General features: G+C 39.6%; 1 protein-coding gene across 1 annotated transcript in view; it reads left to right on the forward strand.

Moving 5' to 3' along the window:
* Positions 1–16,615, forward strand: part of LOC127443201 (unconventional myosin-VIIa-like) — a 31,944-nt gene extending 15,329 nt beyond the window's left edge. The window contains exons 27-47 of the mRNA XM_051701794.1: positions 3,666–3,785; positions 3,880–4,053; positions 4,428–4,655; positions 6,246–6,413; positions 6,506–6,623; positions 6,731–6,857; positions 6,998–7,161; positions 7,615–7,796; positions 7,984–8,105; positions 8,256–8,389; positions 11,349–11,502; positions 11,606–11,761; positions 12,309–12,414; positions 12,515–12,628; positions 14,319–14,406; positions 14,516–14,622; positions 14,801–14,986; positions 15,379–15,495; positions 15,726–15,809; positions 16,008–16,127; positions 16,208–16,615. Coding sequence (XP_051557754.1) covers positions 3,666–3,785; positions 3,880–4,053; positions 4,428–4,655; positions 6,246–6,413; positions 6,506–6,623; positions 6,731–6,857; positions 6,998–7,161; positions 7,615–7,796; positions 7,984–8,105; positions 8,256–8,389; positions 11,349–11,502; positions 11,606–11,761; positions 12,309–12,414; positions 12,515–12,628; positions 14,319–14,406; positions 14,516–14,622; positions 14,801–14,986; positions 15,379–15,495; positions 15,726–15,809; positions 16,008–16,127; positions 16,208–16,300 — 2,862 coding nt within the window. The 3' untranslated portion in view covers positions 16,301–16,615. The remainder of the gene's footprint in view (positions 1–3,665; positions 3,786–3,879; positions 4,054–4,427; positions 4,656–6,245; positions 6,414–6,505; positions 6,624–6,730; positions 6,858–6,997; positions 7,162–7,614; positions 7,797–7,983; positions 8,106–8,255; positions 8,390–11,348; positions 11,503–11,605; positions 11,762–12,308; positions 12,415–12,514; positions 12,629–14,318; positions 14,407–14,515; positions 14,623–14,800; positions 14,987–15,378; positions 15,496–15,725; positions 15,810–16,007; positions 16,128–16,207) is intronic.
* Positions 16,616–17,021: the final 406 nt, after the last annotated feature.

Consider the following 17,021-nt stretch of genomic DNA (forward strand, 5'->3'; position numbering starts at 1 on the left):
GATACACTCTGTTCCATAACTGTTCTAGGAGGACAATATGTCAAAGAATTCAAAATCCTCAGGCTCTGGAGACATTAAAAGACACTTACGTGCTCAGGCTGACACCCCTGAGAAGGCCGCGGACCAGGGAGTCGATTTGGTCGGAGAGTTGTGGGAAATGCGGCGAGAGATGTTGAACATGTCGGTAATGCTGACGAAGGTCATTGCTGACTTGGAGAATCTTGCTGTGATACGTTGATCGATCACTGCCATGGAGGCAAAATTTACTAATGTGGTCACAAGAGTGGGGGATGTCGAGAAACGGATTGATTATCTGGAGTCATCGGAGAGGGAATTGCTCTGCTAATCTGCTATCAACCATGGTGGGTTTGGAGTGTGTCTGGGAGAAGTTGGAGGACATGGAAAACCGTAGCCAGTGGAATAACGTCCATATCGTGGGAGTCCCGGAGGGAGTGGAGGGACAGAATATGGTGGAATTCCTGGACTGGTCTTTCCGAGTCTGCTCGACATAGCAGGCCATAAGCTGGAAATCGAGCAAGCTCACAGGGTTCTGGCTTGGCGATCTGCTGAGGGAGACAGGCCCTGATCAATTCTGGCCAAATTTCTGAGATCATCCAATAAAGATCTTGTGTTACGTGAGGCAAGGAGTAAAGGAAGGCTTTCTTGGAAGAACCACAGCATTTTCTTGTTCCCAGAGTTTGCGAACTCGACGAGAGAAACATGATCGATACAAGGAATGCAAGAAACTTTTACATCAACGGAAGGTCGCTTTTGCACTGATATTCCCGGCCAAATTGAGAATAGATGCTAAGGATAGCCGTAAAACATTCACATGCCCACAGCAAGTGATGTCCTTCATAAAGTCAATAGAGTGAGTGGGTCATGTTGTGGCGCTTGCTTAACTGTTTGAAGATTCTGCACGCTCTTTTTGTGCTGGTTCCGCCTAGCGGCTGGAGTTTATTTTGTAGAGCAACACAGCTTCGGGACGGTTTTGTGGATGAATCTACACGCTTTTTGTGCTTATTCCGCTGGAGTTTATTTTGTGGAGTATTTCTGGCAAAGTCATTGGAGTAAGTTATTTGCTTACACTCATGTTGCAGCCGAATGGACCGGCTCACTGAACATTAATTTGACTGTCTGAAGAATCTGCACGCTCTTTTTGTGCTGGTTCCACCTGGCGGCTGGAGTTTATTTTGTAGAATAATACACCTTTAGGACAGTTTTATGGATGAAGCTACATACTCTTTGTGTTTGTTCTGCCTATTGGCTGGAGTTTGTTTTATAGATTATATTTTACTGTGTAATTCTGTCTCTCAAAATTTTTATAGAATCACCGGTATTCGGGGCAATAGCTCTTCTGATAACATTAGGCGTTTCGTCAATATCACGTGGTCAGTGGTGAATGATCAGACTCCAGTTGCTGCCATCTCATTTGACGCCGAAAAGGTGTTTGATATGGAAGAATGGGATTATCTTTTTAAGATTTTTGAAATATATGGGTTCGGAAATACTTTTATTGGATGGATTAAGTTACTTTATAGACACCCGGTAGCGGTGGTACAAACAAATGGATTAATTTCAGATTATTTTACTCTGGATCGGGGCACCTGGCAGGGTTGCCCTCTTTCCACATTATTGTTCTGTCTTACCCTGGAACCATTAGCATCCGCAATAAGAAAGGAGGATGGTTTTCCAGGGGTGGTGGCGGGAGGTATAGCGCATAAGCTTTTGCTTTACGCAGATGATATTTTATTATTCGTCTCCGACCCTACTAGATCTATGCCTTGCCTCCACAGAATTATTAATTCCTTTCCTAAGTTCTCAGGATACAGAGTCAGTTGGTCTAAATCTCAAGCTTTGGCTCTGACAGCATACTACCCAGTAACGGCTTTTCAGCCGGGTGCCTTCCAGTGGCCCAAACAGGACATTAAGTATTTGGGCATTTTATTCCCAGCAAATTTGTGTGATTTAGTTAGAGTTAATTTTGACCCTTTAATAAAAAGGTTTTCGAGCGATGTGGGCAGGTGGGCTTCATTACATTTATCTTTGATTGGGAAGGTTAATGTTATTAAAATGAATTATATTCCAAAATTCAATTACCTGCTACAATCTCTCCTATAAATGTCCTTCTCTCTTATTTCAAGCAATTTGATAGCATAGCGAAGTCCTTCATTTGCATAGGCCGATTGACAAAGGTGGGCTAGGCCTACCCAAGATTTTGTTTTATTATTATGCATTCGGTCTCAGACATTTGGCTCATTGGTCGCTTCCACCTGAGAGAGCCCCTCCCTGGTTTTGTATTGAACAGGAATTTCTTGCCCCTATTTCGCCACCGCAAAGCCTTTCTATCAAACTAACCGGAGAAATTAAGTTACACCCCGTTATCTCGCATTTACATGTGGTATTGACAAAATTGTCCAGAGTGTTTAATTCAGACATTTATTTAAATGTTGCTTCGAGCATATGGCTGAACCCAAAATTATGTATTCATAAGTCCCCTTTCTGCTGGACAGAGTGGATTGTGAGGGAGGTTAGTACACTCGGTGACTTGTATGAGAGTGGAGCGTGAGATCCTTTGAAAATATGGTTCAGCATTTTGGGATCCCCAGGTCTCAATTCTTTAGGTATTTACAGCTGCGCCACCTGCTTTGTACTATATTTGGGAGTAGCATACACCCCCCCTAAAGTGGCTGATACTCTGGAAGTGGTGATTACTGCTTTTGGAAAAGGCCATGAGGCATCAGTGTATTACACCCTGATAATTCAGAGTCTGGGGGACGGAGCTTTAACTTCTATCAAGAGATTATGGGAGAAAGATTTAAACTTGGTATTGGAGGAGGGAGTGTGGGCTAGGATTCTAAAAAACATCAAGTCTACATCTAGAGATGCAAGGGTGCGCCTTATGCAATTAAGATTTTACATAGATTCTATTGGGAACCCCCCCCCCCCCCGATTGTATAGGCTTGGTCTTAAAGACACACCCACCTGCTGGTGATGCCAATCAGAAGATGGGGACACAACCCATGTTTTTTAGTGGTGTGTTAAGATCCAAGATTTTTGGTTGAGGGTACAGAGATTTATGTGTGATGTATTGGACACTCAAATTTCATTTTGCCCCAGACTCTGTATATTAGGCGATGGGGCGGTCATTAATATAGGTGATAAATATATAAAAAATTGTGTCCTAGCCAATTTTTTGATCGGCAGGCAGGTAATCCTTAGGGGATGGAAGTCGGCTGGAGCACCCTCATTTCAGGAGTTGTGCATAGAGATGGGCAGGGTGGTGGCATTTGAAGAAATGTCATATATAAGACAGGGAAACTTGGAGTTATTTAATAAAAAATGGGGCAGCTATTTGGCTTTTTTGGAAGGCTCTCAGGGAGGGAAGTGGAGAGAGATGTGTAGTTTTAAATGTGTGTGATTTTTATTTATTTATTTTTTTTATTCTCAAGTTGGACCACAGGTATATTTGTTGAGGGTCAGGGTGGGGGATTGGAAGGGTGAAAGGGAATTATGGGGGTTAAAAGTTGATTCGGTGTATATATGTTTGCATATCTGTTTCATGTGTCTGAATCAATAAAAGTGTTATTTAGAAAAAAAAAAAAAAAATTTATGAATCTTACCCTACATATTATGTTATGTTCACCAAAATCTTTTTGCCACAGTACTTGCAGAATTTTATACGCCATGGGCCAAGTGAATATTCCTCCTACTGTGCAGAGAGACTGCAGAGGACTTTAGCAAATGGAGAAAGATATGAACCACCATGCTGGATTGAACTACAGGTAGGCAATCCCTCTGACTGAAGTGATGGGGAATGCATCCCTCTTCTTTAAAATTACCTAAACATAACCAGCCTTTCTTTCCTAAAACTGCAAGGCTGTTGAGACCAAGAACCCCATGGCAGTGGCTGTGGGTCTGATGGATGGCAGAAGCATCAGCCTGCATGTGGACTCAGCCAGCACTTCTGCAGAAGTGTGCAATGCTATCATCCAGAAAATAAACCTTCAGGACACCTACGGCTTCTCCCTATACGCTGCAATGAATGAGAAGGTTTGTGATTTGTTCATTTTAATGACTTCTAAAAGCACCTTCATTTGTAATAAGTGGACATTACTACTCACTGGCACTGTTTGTGCTGTTGACATGAATGATACCTCAAATCATGCAGCTTGTTGAAGAGAGGTGTGCTTATGCTTTTATAAGCGATTGGACTTGAAATGTGTCTATGGTGGACAAGAAAATTGCAATAGACTTACATCATAGGAGAGACCCGAGCCATATACAGTAGAGCAACCACAATGGTGCCTCTAATTTCGACACATCAAAATAACTCTACCTCTTTCCTTTTGTATGTCTTGTGGACCATTTGTAACATAGACAAACTCTTATCCTGTTTTTGCCCTCATCTCTTGCTCTGGTTACAGATGTGGTCTCTTGGCAGTGGCGGTCAGCATGTTTTGGATGCTGTATCTATGTGTGAGCAAGAAGAGAAGAGGCAAGGGAGAGAGGAACAGCACGCTCCCTGGCGCCTCTACTTCCGTAAAGAGATCTTCACTCCATGGCACGACTGTTCATATGACCTTATTAGCACTGACCTCATCTACAGACAGATAATACATGGGCTTAAACATGGAGATTATCAATCTGATAAGGTATGTCAGTCCATCGTCTCATGTGCTTGAAACTTTCACGTAATTTATAAATTATAGGCAGATCACAACCACCATAGACACTGAGGTGGTATATGTTCTCTTAAAAATTCAGAATTATGGCTGATCAATATGGGTTTTTCAATAGGAAATTCTAAAAAGATCGTTCACCCCAAAATTAAAATTCTGTCACCATTTACTCACACTCATGTTCTTCCAAACTCATATGACATTTCTGAATAAATTATGACAGAGTTTAAATTTTTGGGTGAGAAATCCCTTTAAACTTTAACATTTGTTTTCCTATCTTGAACATTTAGTTACATTAAAGGGGAATACAGCTTGATGCATTAGAAAGACTAGTATGAACAATGAAGACCAGGAGTCAAAATTTAGTTTCAGTCAGTTGAGAGAGAGTTTACTGAAGACAAAGGCAAAATAGAGAAACAAAAATCTGAGGATCAGCTTTAGAATTAGTTGAGGATCTAACAAGAGGTAGACCTATATATCGGTTTTACTGATTAATTGGTGCCGATAGTTGCATTTTGAAACTACCAGTTATTGGCAAAAATTTTACAGATAGTTTCGAATAGGTTTTTTTTATTTATTCCTTCATAGTCGGCTTAAAATGTATTATGGTTTAGTTCTACAGTATAACAGAGGCCACCAGAGGTGAAATAAACACATTCACTGACCCCTCGTGGGGATTTTCTGTATCTAAATCTTTCATCAACAATATTCATCCATATTTTTATCTTGATGCATATTTTGTTTTTTGATTAGTTAATTAAGTGTTCTAAATTTAATTTAACCTCATCTGGTTTATACATGTGTGTGTATGTATATATATATATATATATAAAACCCTTCATCTGGTGAATCTATAGGCTATAAAAAGCTTAATTTGGTAAAAAGGTACATATAGACTAAAGCATTTAACGGAGCCAAGTCTCCATTATTTCGTAATATTTTGTATTTTGGGCTTGTTTATATTTAAAATTTCTGTGTTAAGCACCAAATAAAAATTGTATATGCAAATAAACTGATGTCATCACGAAGATTCTGATTACAGCACGATAATTCTAGACATCTTAAAATCATGGTGTTCTGTGTCATTCAGAGCTGCGTCATTGGTTATCTTTCGATAAAAGTCATTAGCAAGTGTCATAAGGGTTGCAGGTTCATCATAAATCGCAGAGGACCTCAGTTCCTTTGGCTTAGTCACATGACTCTGAAAACTCCAAACAATCCCTGCAATGACATCATTAGACAGAACAAAAAAGAGGGGCTATCTTTCCTCAAGGTTGAGTCAGACCTCACTGTAACATAGGTCTATACCAGCTGGAAAAAACATGAAGATATAGCAATTCATCCACACGCAACAGTGCGAACTGAAGCTGAAATAACCGTTAGTCACAATTGCTATGAATGCCTATTTGTCAGTAAACACATGTGGTACATAGTGACCTCAAACTCAAACAAAATGTAACTTGATTAATTTGATCATAATATGAACAATGAATTAATTCCACCCCTTCAGGGTGTTTATGATTTCTAGTCTCAATGTGTTGCTGACCTATAATCTTGATCTAGGAGGATGATTATGTGCAGCTTGCAGCCAAACATTACTATGTAAAGTATGGCTCTGAAAGCAGTTTGGAAACAGCCCAGAAAATAGTTCATGAGTGTATGAACTTGAGTCTGATTGAGAACAAGTCTTTGGCCAAACTGGTACAACTGGTTAACTCGGCGCACACAGAGGTATATTCATATGCTTTTATAAACAGTTTGTTATTGAATGAAATTTGATTTTTGGAGAATAATACAAGCAGTGATCTTGCATGATTTCTCAGGGTCCTTACATAAACTCTTCTACAACTGTTGATGATGTGAAGGCTGAGATTGTCCAATATGCACGCAACAAGTGGCCAATCTATTTCTCCAAGTTATTTGAGGCTTACGAGATTTCAGGTAAAAAAAAAAGCTTTTCTCTGCTTAATGCTTTTAATCTGTGTATTATTTACTGTTGTATTTTAGTTTTTTGAAGTTAATGTGAAGCACTGAATGTTTGTGTTGAGGTCCACCATTGCCTGAAGACCAGTTTGTGGTAGTCGTGAACTGGAACGGGGTCTCCTTCCAGAATGGGAAAGAAGCCGCATTTCTGCAGCGTTCATATCCAGAAGTGTTAAGAATTGAAATGCATAGGTAAAATAATCCCTTTTTCTGCAAAAACTATATGGAGATGCACTTAAATTACACCTGAGTATTCATGAAAAACTACTGCTTGAGATTTCTGCAGAGTTGAACCATCTCAATTTCCTTCCCTCGTTTCTTTTCTCCTACAGTGAGGACAAGTCTGGTGGGATTGTAAATTTGACGACTCCAACGGGGGAGTATGAACTGAAGGTTGTGAAGGCAAAGGAGTTGGTGGAGCTGGTCGACATGTTCCTTTCAGGGCTTAAGGAGAGATCTGTGTATGCTGTGGCAATGCAGGACCATAGCAGACAAGGTGCTTCTTTCACAGTGAAAACATAGATTTTCCTTCTAGTATTCTCATTTGTGTTATATTCTTATGAATGATCAATAAAGCCATCTAAGATTTAAAGTTGCAGTGAATCACAGTTCTTTTTGGTGTTTTGACATATGTCCTAATGAAACAGGAAAATGGGGTGGGACATGTCAAACGGCTAGTCCCTTTTTACAAATATAGCCAATAGGCTTTAGTTTACAGCCATACACACATACCCCTTTCCACCGTGCTGCTCATGCCAGAGCTGACACTGAAGGCTGTTAGCTGTTTTTTATTTTTTATTGACGAGTTCAAGATGTCCCTTCCCAACTTCCTGTTTCAAAACAAAATACATCAACACAGGAACTGCACTCATCAAGCGAGTTCATTGAGTCTTTAAAGTGGCTGTTGAACTGGTCTTCATTCATAGCTCTTGCTTATTCTTTCTTGTAGAGGACCCCACATTCCTGAGCTTCAGAAAGGGTGATGTGCTGAATATCATTAAGGATAGAGAATATGCTCCTGAAGGAGGCTGGATCAAAGCAAGGAATGAGAGAACAGATCAAACTGGAGCTGTTTCCATAGATGATATTCAGATTCTTCCAATCCTGAATAAGCCCACTGAAGAAACACTGGTAATCATATGACTTCTCTTATCTTTAATCTGATTGGACAAATTACGTTCCAAGGGTATAACAGCATGGGGACACTTCACTGTTTGTATTATTCTGCTTGTTTTTGTTTACAACATTCCTGACAGCCTGTCAGTCTGTGTGTTGCAATGTGATTAATTTCTATTCCTGTGATGTCATATACCTCTAGAGTTTGCTAAATCTGAGCCCAGCACGGAGAAAGTCAGTGTTGCCGGTTTTGCCGCAAAAGGAGGAGATCACAGAGAGAGTAGCCTTCATGACACTAAAGGAGTTCTCCTTTGACTATTTCAGGTAACAACATGCACTTTGAAATTCTCCCTCATGATTTAAATGATAACCTGCTCCAAAAAAGCAGCAGCTTGTTGCAGTTGTCATTCTGTTTAGTCTGTCAGAGCTTCTTAAATGATAATGTCATTTTGTACCCATTTTTATGGATTACAGGCAGTCAGGTAAGGGCAAAGGAGGGGCCAAAGAGAAACTGTGGGCCATCAGCAAAGAGCCTCTCAAACAGCCACTGCTCAAGAGTCTTCAGGGAAGCTCAGATCTCTGCCACCTCGCTTGTGACTGCTTCACAGATATCCTTTACACCAGTAGTACATATGAGGAGGAGAGGGAAAACCTGAATCATTTGTTCTTGATTGCAACAAAATCATGTGGACTTTTTCCACATGAAATTTAAATTGGGAGTTTTGTGGCTTTTAGTCCATGTGTGTTAGCTTTGAAACCATCTTTATGCTAGTGTACTCTTAAAAGAAATGTATCTTTAGCAGATGTACACATTTAAAATGTACAGACCACCTAATACCATCTGCAACCTACTAGCAAGTAGCAAATCATGGCTGAGACGTAACTAAAGTCTATTGGCTATTTAAGAAGTGGGACAAACTCTTTGATATGTCCCACTCTAGCTTCCTGTTTCAATTGGAAATTCCTCAACATAGTTTATAGGCATAGCACTAGGTGTAAATAGCACCTGCAACACAACGTGGCTATTTGAACTCCAATAGTCTAGTGAAAACACTGAAATTGAGGACAAACTGCTCCCCCTGTGTTGCTGCAGCGGTGTAGCGGGTAACAACGGTCTATATGTGCTTTTTTTTTAACCCGGGTTTAAATTGTCCCACTTTTTCCCATCCTGTGTCCTGTCTCCATTCTTAATATTTCCTTTAATATTACTTATAATAATAAATAAAAATTTGATCATGTTGAAGGTCAAGGAGTTGAGAGAAAGGTTTGATCCAGGTAAAATTAACCATGGTTTTGTAGTAATCATGTTTTTTTGACAGAAGCCATAGTTTTAATGCAATTAACCATGGTTTTACTACAGTAATATGGTGTTAATATAGTAACCATGTTTAATTTTGTTGTTTTTATGATTTTACTACAAAATACCATGGTGATCCTATGGTTACTGTAGTGAGACCATGATTTTTTATTTTTCTCCCCTTTTCTCCCCAATTTGGAATGCCCAATTCCCAATGCGCTCTAAGTCCTCGTGGTGGCGTAGTAACTTGCTTCAATCTGGGTGGCGGAGGACGAATCTCAGTTGCCTCCACGTCTGAGACTGTCAATCCGCACATCTTATCACGTGGCTTGTTGAGCACGTTACCACGGAGACATAGCGCGTGTGGAAGTTAATCTCCGCGGCATCCACGCACAACTCATCACGCGCCCCACCGAGAGTGAGAACCACATTATAGCGACCAGGAGGAGGTTACCCCATGTGACTCTACCCTCCCTAGTAACCAGGCCAATTTGGTTGCTTAGGAGACCTGGCTGGAGTCACTCAGCACACCCTGGATTCGAACTTGCAACTCCAGGGGTGGTAGTCAGCGTCTTTACTCGCTGAGCTACCCAGGCCCCCTCTAGTGATTAATGACTAATTTTTTTTTAAGGTAAGGTTAGGGTTAGGGGTGGTGTAGGGTGTAGGTCTGTGGGACTCTAAATAAACACAATAAACATGCTGCAGTGATGCCCCTATACTGTACACTCACTTAGCACTTTATTAGGAAAACCTTTACACCTTCTTATTCATGATTATCTAATCAGCCAATCGTGTGGAACCGGTGCAATGAATAATATCATGCAGATACAGGTCAGGATCTTCAGTTAATGTTCACATCAACGATCAGAATGGGGAAAAAATGTGATTTCGACCGTGGCATGATTGTTGGTGCCAGGTGGGCTGGTTTGAGTATTTCTGTAACTGCTGATCTCCTGGGATTTTCACACACAAAAGTCTCTAGAATTTACTCAGAATGGTGCCAAAAAAAAAAAAAAAAAATTCAGTGAGCGGCAGTTCTGCAGAGGGAAATGCCTTGTTGATGAGAGAGGTCAATGGAGAATGGCCAGACTGGTTTGAGCTGACAGAAAGGCTGCAGTAACTCAGATAACCACTCTGTACAATTGTAGTGAGAAGAATAGCATCTCAGAATGCACAACTCATTGAACCTTGTGACAGATGGGCTACAACAGCAAAAGACCACATCAGGCACTTTATTAGGACCATTGTGTTCCTAATAAAGTGCTCTGAGTGTATGTTAGTACTTTCACTAGCGGTGCAAATAGCATCCAACACTATGTGATGAGGAGGAGGGCATTGCTGGGCCATGATGGAGCACGGCTGGCGTAGAATCAGCTGATCAGCGGGAGAGCGAGATAAAGGGGTGGCCGGAGACGCCGGTTCGAGAGCTGGCCGCCCCTTTATCTCGCTCTCCCGCTGATCAGCTGATTCAGCGCCGGCCATGCTCCATCACGGCCTGGCCATGCCCTCCTCCTCATCACACACTATTTGCACTTAGTGCAAAGAAGATGCTTTTTGTTAACATTTGCACTTAGTGCAAATACACTATATGACCAAAAGTTTGTGGACACCATATGTGCTTGAACATTTGATTTCAAATCCTTAGGCATCAATTTCCCCCTTTGCTGTAATAACAGCTTCCACTCTTTTGGGAAGGCTTTCCACTATACTGTATGTAGTAACATGGCTGCAGGGATTTGCTCTCATTCAGACTCAAGGCTATCAGTGAGGTCAGGAACTGATGTTGGTCGATGGGGCCTGACTTACAGTTGCTGTTCCAGTTCACCCCAAAAGTGATCAGTGGGGTTCAGGTCTGGGCTTTGTGCAGGCCAGCCAATTTCTTCCACGCCAGACACAGTAAACCATTTCTTTATGGACCTCACTTTGTTCACAGGGGCATTGTCATGCTGGAACAGAAAAGGGCTATCCCCAAACAGTTGCCACAAATCTGGAAGCACACAAAGCCCAAACCATTACATAAAAAAACATTAAGATTTTTCTTTACTGGATTTAATGGAGTAAACAAATTCGTTAATTAGAAGGGGGTGTCCACAAACTTTTGGCCATATAGTGTAGCTTCTGACTTATATACTGTATATCAACTGCGTTTGTTAAGTAATTTCATGGGGTCTTTAACACATAACTGTTAAGACAGAAGAAAAAGATTGCAGTACATGACACATTAAAGTTTAACTGTTGATTCTTATCATTTTCTTTAACATAGTCTCTACCTATTCTTAAATATATGGGAGATTATCCAGTCAAGCATGTGCGTACACCCATAGAGCTAACAGACTATATCTTTGGCCCAGCAACAGAGCACTTCGAACTAAGAGATGAGATCTACTGCCAAATAATGAAGCAGTTGACCAGCAACAACAATGGGTTAGTAAGCTGGTTTTGACTGATTTGGTTTTATGTACCTAGTTATGATATCTGTGTGCTTCTTAAATGCAGTCTTGTTTGATTCTCTCTCTTTGTCTTTTAGGTTGAGTATGGAGAGGGGTTGGCAGCTGCTGTGGTTGTGCTGTGGTCTCTTCCCTCCAGGTCAGTTTTTACTGAGGCATGTTCAGCGTTTTCTGGAGTCCAGACCTAGAGAGCCACTGGCCTCTGCCTGCCAGCTAAGAATGCAAGCTATGCTCAGGTAGGTCTATAAATACTAAAATAGTAATACTTAGGCAGTTTAAAGAAAGATTTGAAAGTTGAAAGCAAAAGTATTTGGTTGCTAAGGTGTTCTGGGTGGTTGCGAGGGGGTTGGTAATGTGTTGTAAATGGTTGCTAGGTAGTTGCTAAGGTGTTCAGTATATACAGAAAGAAAGAAAGAAGGAATAAAAGAAAGAAAGAACATTTTCAATGGAAGTCTAGGGGATACAATTAGTTATCGGAAAACTAGGCTGATCAGTTACAAAAGACATAGCAACCCGAGTCAGAACAATTTGAACGTCTGTGCTGACTTAAAGCTCTAGGACGAGTTACACTGAGATATTTTGGCCTCATTTTAAGGATTTTGAAAAAACCCTAACCCAAGTGTAACAATAACAAGACTTTGTCAAGCCAACATAATAAACCACAAAAAAAAGTTCATTTAATTTGTTATTTGCAGCTTTTTATCTAAAACGATGTTGAAGTCAATCTACAATATTGTTTTTTTTGTTTTTTTTTTTCACTTTATTGTCCATTGTCTCATACAGTATTGAGAGCAGGAAGTTGCCTCCTCACCAGGTGGAAGTAGACGCCATTCAGAACAACAGCACTCAGATCTTCCATAAAGTTCACTTTCCCAACGATTCAGCTGAAGTACGAAGCAAGATTTCAGCTATTGTTCTCTTTCGTATTGTCATCCACATTAAGACTCTCTCCTTCAACTCTTTTTTTATTTTTTTATTTTTTATTTCAGATATTTGAAGTTACCACCACCACAAGGATCAGAGACTTATGTCGCAACATCGCCAAAGATCTCCTCCTCTCCTCAGCAGATGGATACGGCCTCTTTGTGAAAACAACCGACAAGGTTTCACACATCAGCCATTTCAATCAATTTAACAGTAGGGCTGGGTATTGATACAGATTTCCTGATTCGATTCACAAGTTTTGATTCCGATTTCAATTCAATATCGATTCATATGGGTATATTTTATTTAAAATGTCCCTTTTGCTTACATATGAAAGAAATTCTCTCCCAGCTAATACTGTTAATTATACAGCAGAACTTCTAACTAGGTACATTATGAAAATATTAATTTTACTAATTATATTTTATTTATTTCTCATCATTTTGGTCACATTTTGGCTTTTTAAAAATGAACAAACCCATGTATTCAATCAATAAGATATTTTATTTCATATATTATTTGGAGTCACATTTTTATTATTTAATTGCATAATTTGTAAGTATTTACACTGATTTGTTGAACACATGCTAAAACTTGTACTGTCTCTTAAACAAAACTGGCATTTCTGTAAAGAGCGTCTGTAGATGAGCGCATGTTAACGAGAGAGACTTAATCTCAACTGGCAGACATCTTGGCCTGGATGAAGGAACACCACCTGCAACTTAACCCAGCCAAGACCGAACTCCTTGTCTTTCCAGCCAACCCTGCTGTTGAACACAAAATAACCGTGCAGCTGGGTGCAACTACAGTAACGCCTTCCAAAATGGTCAGAAATCTAGGGGTACCCATCAATAACAAACTAAATTTCACAGACCACATCTCAAAGACCGCAAGATCATGTAGGTTTACACTCTACAATATCAGGAAGATAAGACCCTTCCTCTCTGAACATGCCACACATCTTCTTGTTCAGTCACTTGTCAAACTAGACTGGACTACTGTAACGCTCTCATTGCAGGCCTCCCTGCATGTGCAATTAGGCCCTGCAAATGATCCAGAATGCAGAAGCACGTCTGGTCTTTAATGAACCAAAGAGAGCATGTTACACCACTCCTTGTCTCTTTTCACTGGCTGCCGGTTGATGCACGTATCAAGTTCAAGGCTCTGATGCTGGCATACAAAACAGTCACTGGGTCTGCTTTAGTGTACCTAAAATCATTTCTGCAGAGCTACGCGCCCACTAGAAGTCTGCGTTCGGCTAAGGAACATCACCTTGTTGTACCAACACAAAGAGGCACCAAAACACTTTCCCGGATTTTCGGCTTCATCATACCACGTTGGTGGAATGACCTTCCCAACTCCATCAGTGAAGCAGACTCACTCTCACTATTTTTTGTTATTTTTTTTTATCAACAACTGACTGTATTGAACAGAAAGGGTATTAAAAGAGACATTATTCAATGACAAATGGGTCGCGTGGATCTCATCTGTGACACACATTACAGACAGAACAGAACTTTTACTCTCAACACGCAGTGAAAGGATCTTGCTGCTGAATACTCCACCACTATACTACACAATTACTGATGAGTAAAATGTAAACATTTACCATTCAGTTGCCAAATATTTATAGCACGAAATTTGGTTGTAAAAGCAAGTAATTTCCTCTCTTTGTAGTGGAGGGTTGCGCATAGATTAAAAGATCGATCTTGGGATTTAAGAATCGATATTGAGATCGTTCAAATGAAGATGGCGACGCATCGGAAAATCTATATTTTTACCCACCCCTATTTAATAAAGTTATTGGTATTTGCTGACTGTTGTTTTTGGCCAATGCTAGTCTTTGATTGTTCATTCTAATACTTTCAGGTAGTAAGTATGAATTCTGAAGAGTACTTTTTTGACAACCTGAGGCAACTCACAGATGTCGTCAAAAAAGGAAAGAAAGTCAAAGAGGGTGAGCTATGTAACACATAGTAAATGCTGTAATAAAAACTAAAATTTCAGTAGGTGCACTGCAATCAAAAAGACTCTAACTATGATAAATATCACTGATACAAATACAGGTACTCCAACTATTGTGCCCTACCTGGTACTCTTCATGCGAAAGCTCTGGTTTAATGTTATCCCAGGGAAAGACCTAACAGCTGACCTGACCTTCCACTTTCCCCAGGTCTGTGGTCTATGTAAACACTCTGCCATTCACTTACGTTTTAGTCATATATTAACTTCTATAACAGCTTTTACTATCAGTCTTTATAGTGGTGTTATCTACCCTAAAGTTTGTCAGATGTTTGTATTGCTGTTCAAAGTTGTGCTTTGAAACTTTGCGCTCCTTTTTGTTTTCCCAGGAGCTACCAAAGTATTTACGGGGGTACCACAATGTTTCTAAAGAGGACATGATCAGCCTGGCAGGGCTGCTGTTCCGTACTCAGGTAGACACGGATAAGTCTCAGTTCATCATGATCCCTAAGATGCTGAAAGATCTGGTACCTTTTGATCAGCAGAGGATCATTTCGGCTGAAGACTGGAAAAAGGTGATGCTCAGGCATAAGATATGGCTCAGTATCATTTGATGATAATTTGATGTAACTGTGCATCTGTGAATTGTGTGTTTTATAGTTCTTATGTAGATCTTTTTTTTTGTTTTTGTTTAGTACACAGTCAAGTTCTAACCATCCCCTGACCCTTGTTTGTTCATTTATTAAATGAGCTTTATTAAAACATTTTACCACATTTAAATCCATTCCACAGGATTCTGCAGATTTTATTCCAAAATCAGCACACACACACACACAAATTGAAAAATGTCTGCAGATTTTGTCTGGGCCTACCTATCCATAACTTTTAACTTTACACTTTTTTGCATGTCTATGTGGATAGAAAGCTGGTGACGAATGACAGAATTGTTTCTGTCTTTTGTTTATAGCACATCATTAACGCATACAACAAGCAGGCAGGAATAACAGTAGACGAAGCCAAACTCCAGTTCCTGAAGGTGATCTCACAATGGCCCACCTTTGGATGTGCTTTCTTTGAAGTAAAGGTAACCAGTTCCTATTACCTCCTGGAGCTCAACTGGCAGAGCATCGTGCTAAAAAATATACACCTTGAATGCACTGTCAATTGCTTTGGATTAAGTTGAATACTAGTGTCTACCAACTGAATAAATGTATAGTATATACTGTAGTTTAAATGTAACCAGGTTGATCTAAAAAGTAAACTTAATAAGAATGGGGATTGTTTTCTTGTTACTGACTGTCCTCTTGCTCACAGCAAACATCAGAGAAGAGTTACCCCAGTATTATTATGATTTCCATTAGCAAGCAAGGAGTTAGCATCATCGACCCTACAACAAAGGTAAAAATACGTGTGAATCTGTACATACATAATGCAACTAATATACATGGGCGCATTAAGATAATGCTGGGCTTAAGCCAAGGTAAGCCCATGATTATACACTGCTTGTATCAGTTTACATTTATTATTTCATTATCTACATTTAGCATTTCATAGGGCTTATAAAGTTGTAACAAGTTTTGGCTTGCTTGCCTGCAGGAAGTTCTTGTCATGCTTCCATTCAGTAAGATCACTTCTTGGTCTAGTGGAAACACCTATTTTCACATGTCCATTGGCAACCTAGTGCAGGGCAACACTCTACTCTGTGAAACCTCACTGGTAAGAGTAATATAAACATACTACATATGCAAAAATTGAAGCAGGTGCCATCTCTTAAAGTAAATGTTTGTCTCTTGCAGGGTTATAAAATAAGTGATCTCTTGTCCTCGTATAAGGACATGTACCTGAATGAGAGGACGGTGGTGCTTCCCAGAAATCAGATGTTCACTTGAATGTGAATGTGCCATATCATCAGCCTGTCATGTAGCATAAGAATTTTTGGTTTATTAGCATTTTTTCCAGTCTGCTAATATTTTCTTTAGATAATAATTCTGATATGAATTTTGGCAGAGAACAAACATTTGTGGTGAATAGTTCGAGCTATTTACTGCATAATATAATTAATAATTAATATCTGTTTTTCAATAACAGTTTCAAGGACGACACATTTTTAACAATTAACAATCACTAGCAGAGTTCCATCAATAAGTCAATTATGTTTTTGCTCATTTTGGATTCTTCTATGTAACTTTGACATTTCAAATAAAATGTTTATATGCATAAATATTCCTTCATCTCATTGACTTTGCATTGCAATCTCACACTAGGTGGCAGTGTTTTTACAGTTTAATTTTAATTTACCTAATATACAGTAGGCTATCTACTCCTTTCTACTGAGAAACACAACAACCATATATTAACAATAATATATGAAATCAAAGTAATTGACTTCTGTTGATTTTCAATGAATTATGTAAAAGAGTTTATAAATAAATAAAATATTACATAATTTAAAGTGCATCTTTTTATGTAGTATATACAGTGTGAGTACATAAAAAACATATCATAAATTACAATACAATAACTTGGTGCACATGGGTTCCCTATCTGTCACTCACTCGACATTGTGTCGATGTAGTGACACTAGGGGTCACTCTTGGGAGCCCGAGACAC

This window comes from Myxocyprinus asiaticus, chromosome 6 (genome assembly GCF_019703515.2).
Source record: "Myxocyprinus asiaticus isolate MX2 ecotype Aquarium Trade chromosome 6, UBuf_Myxa_2, whole genome shotgun sequence".
In the NCBI taxonomy this organism is placed as follows: Eukaryota; Metazoa; Chordata; class Actinopteri; order Cypriniformes; family Catostomidae; genus Myxocyprinus; species Myxocyprinus asiaticus.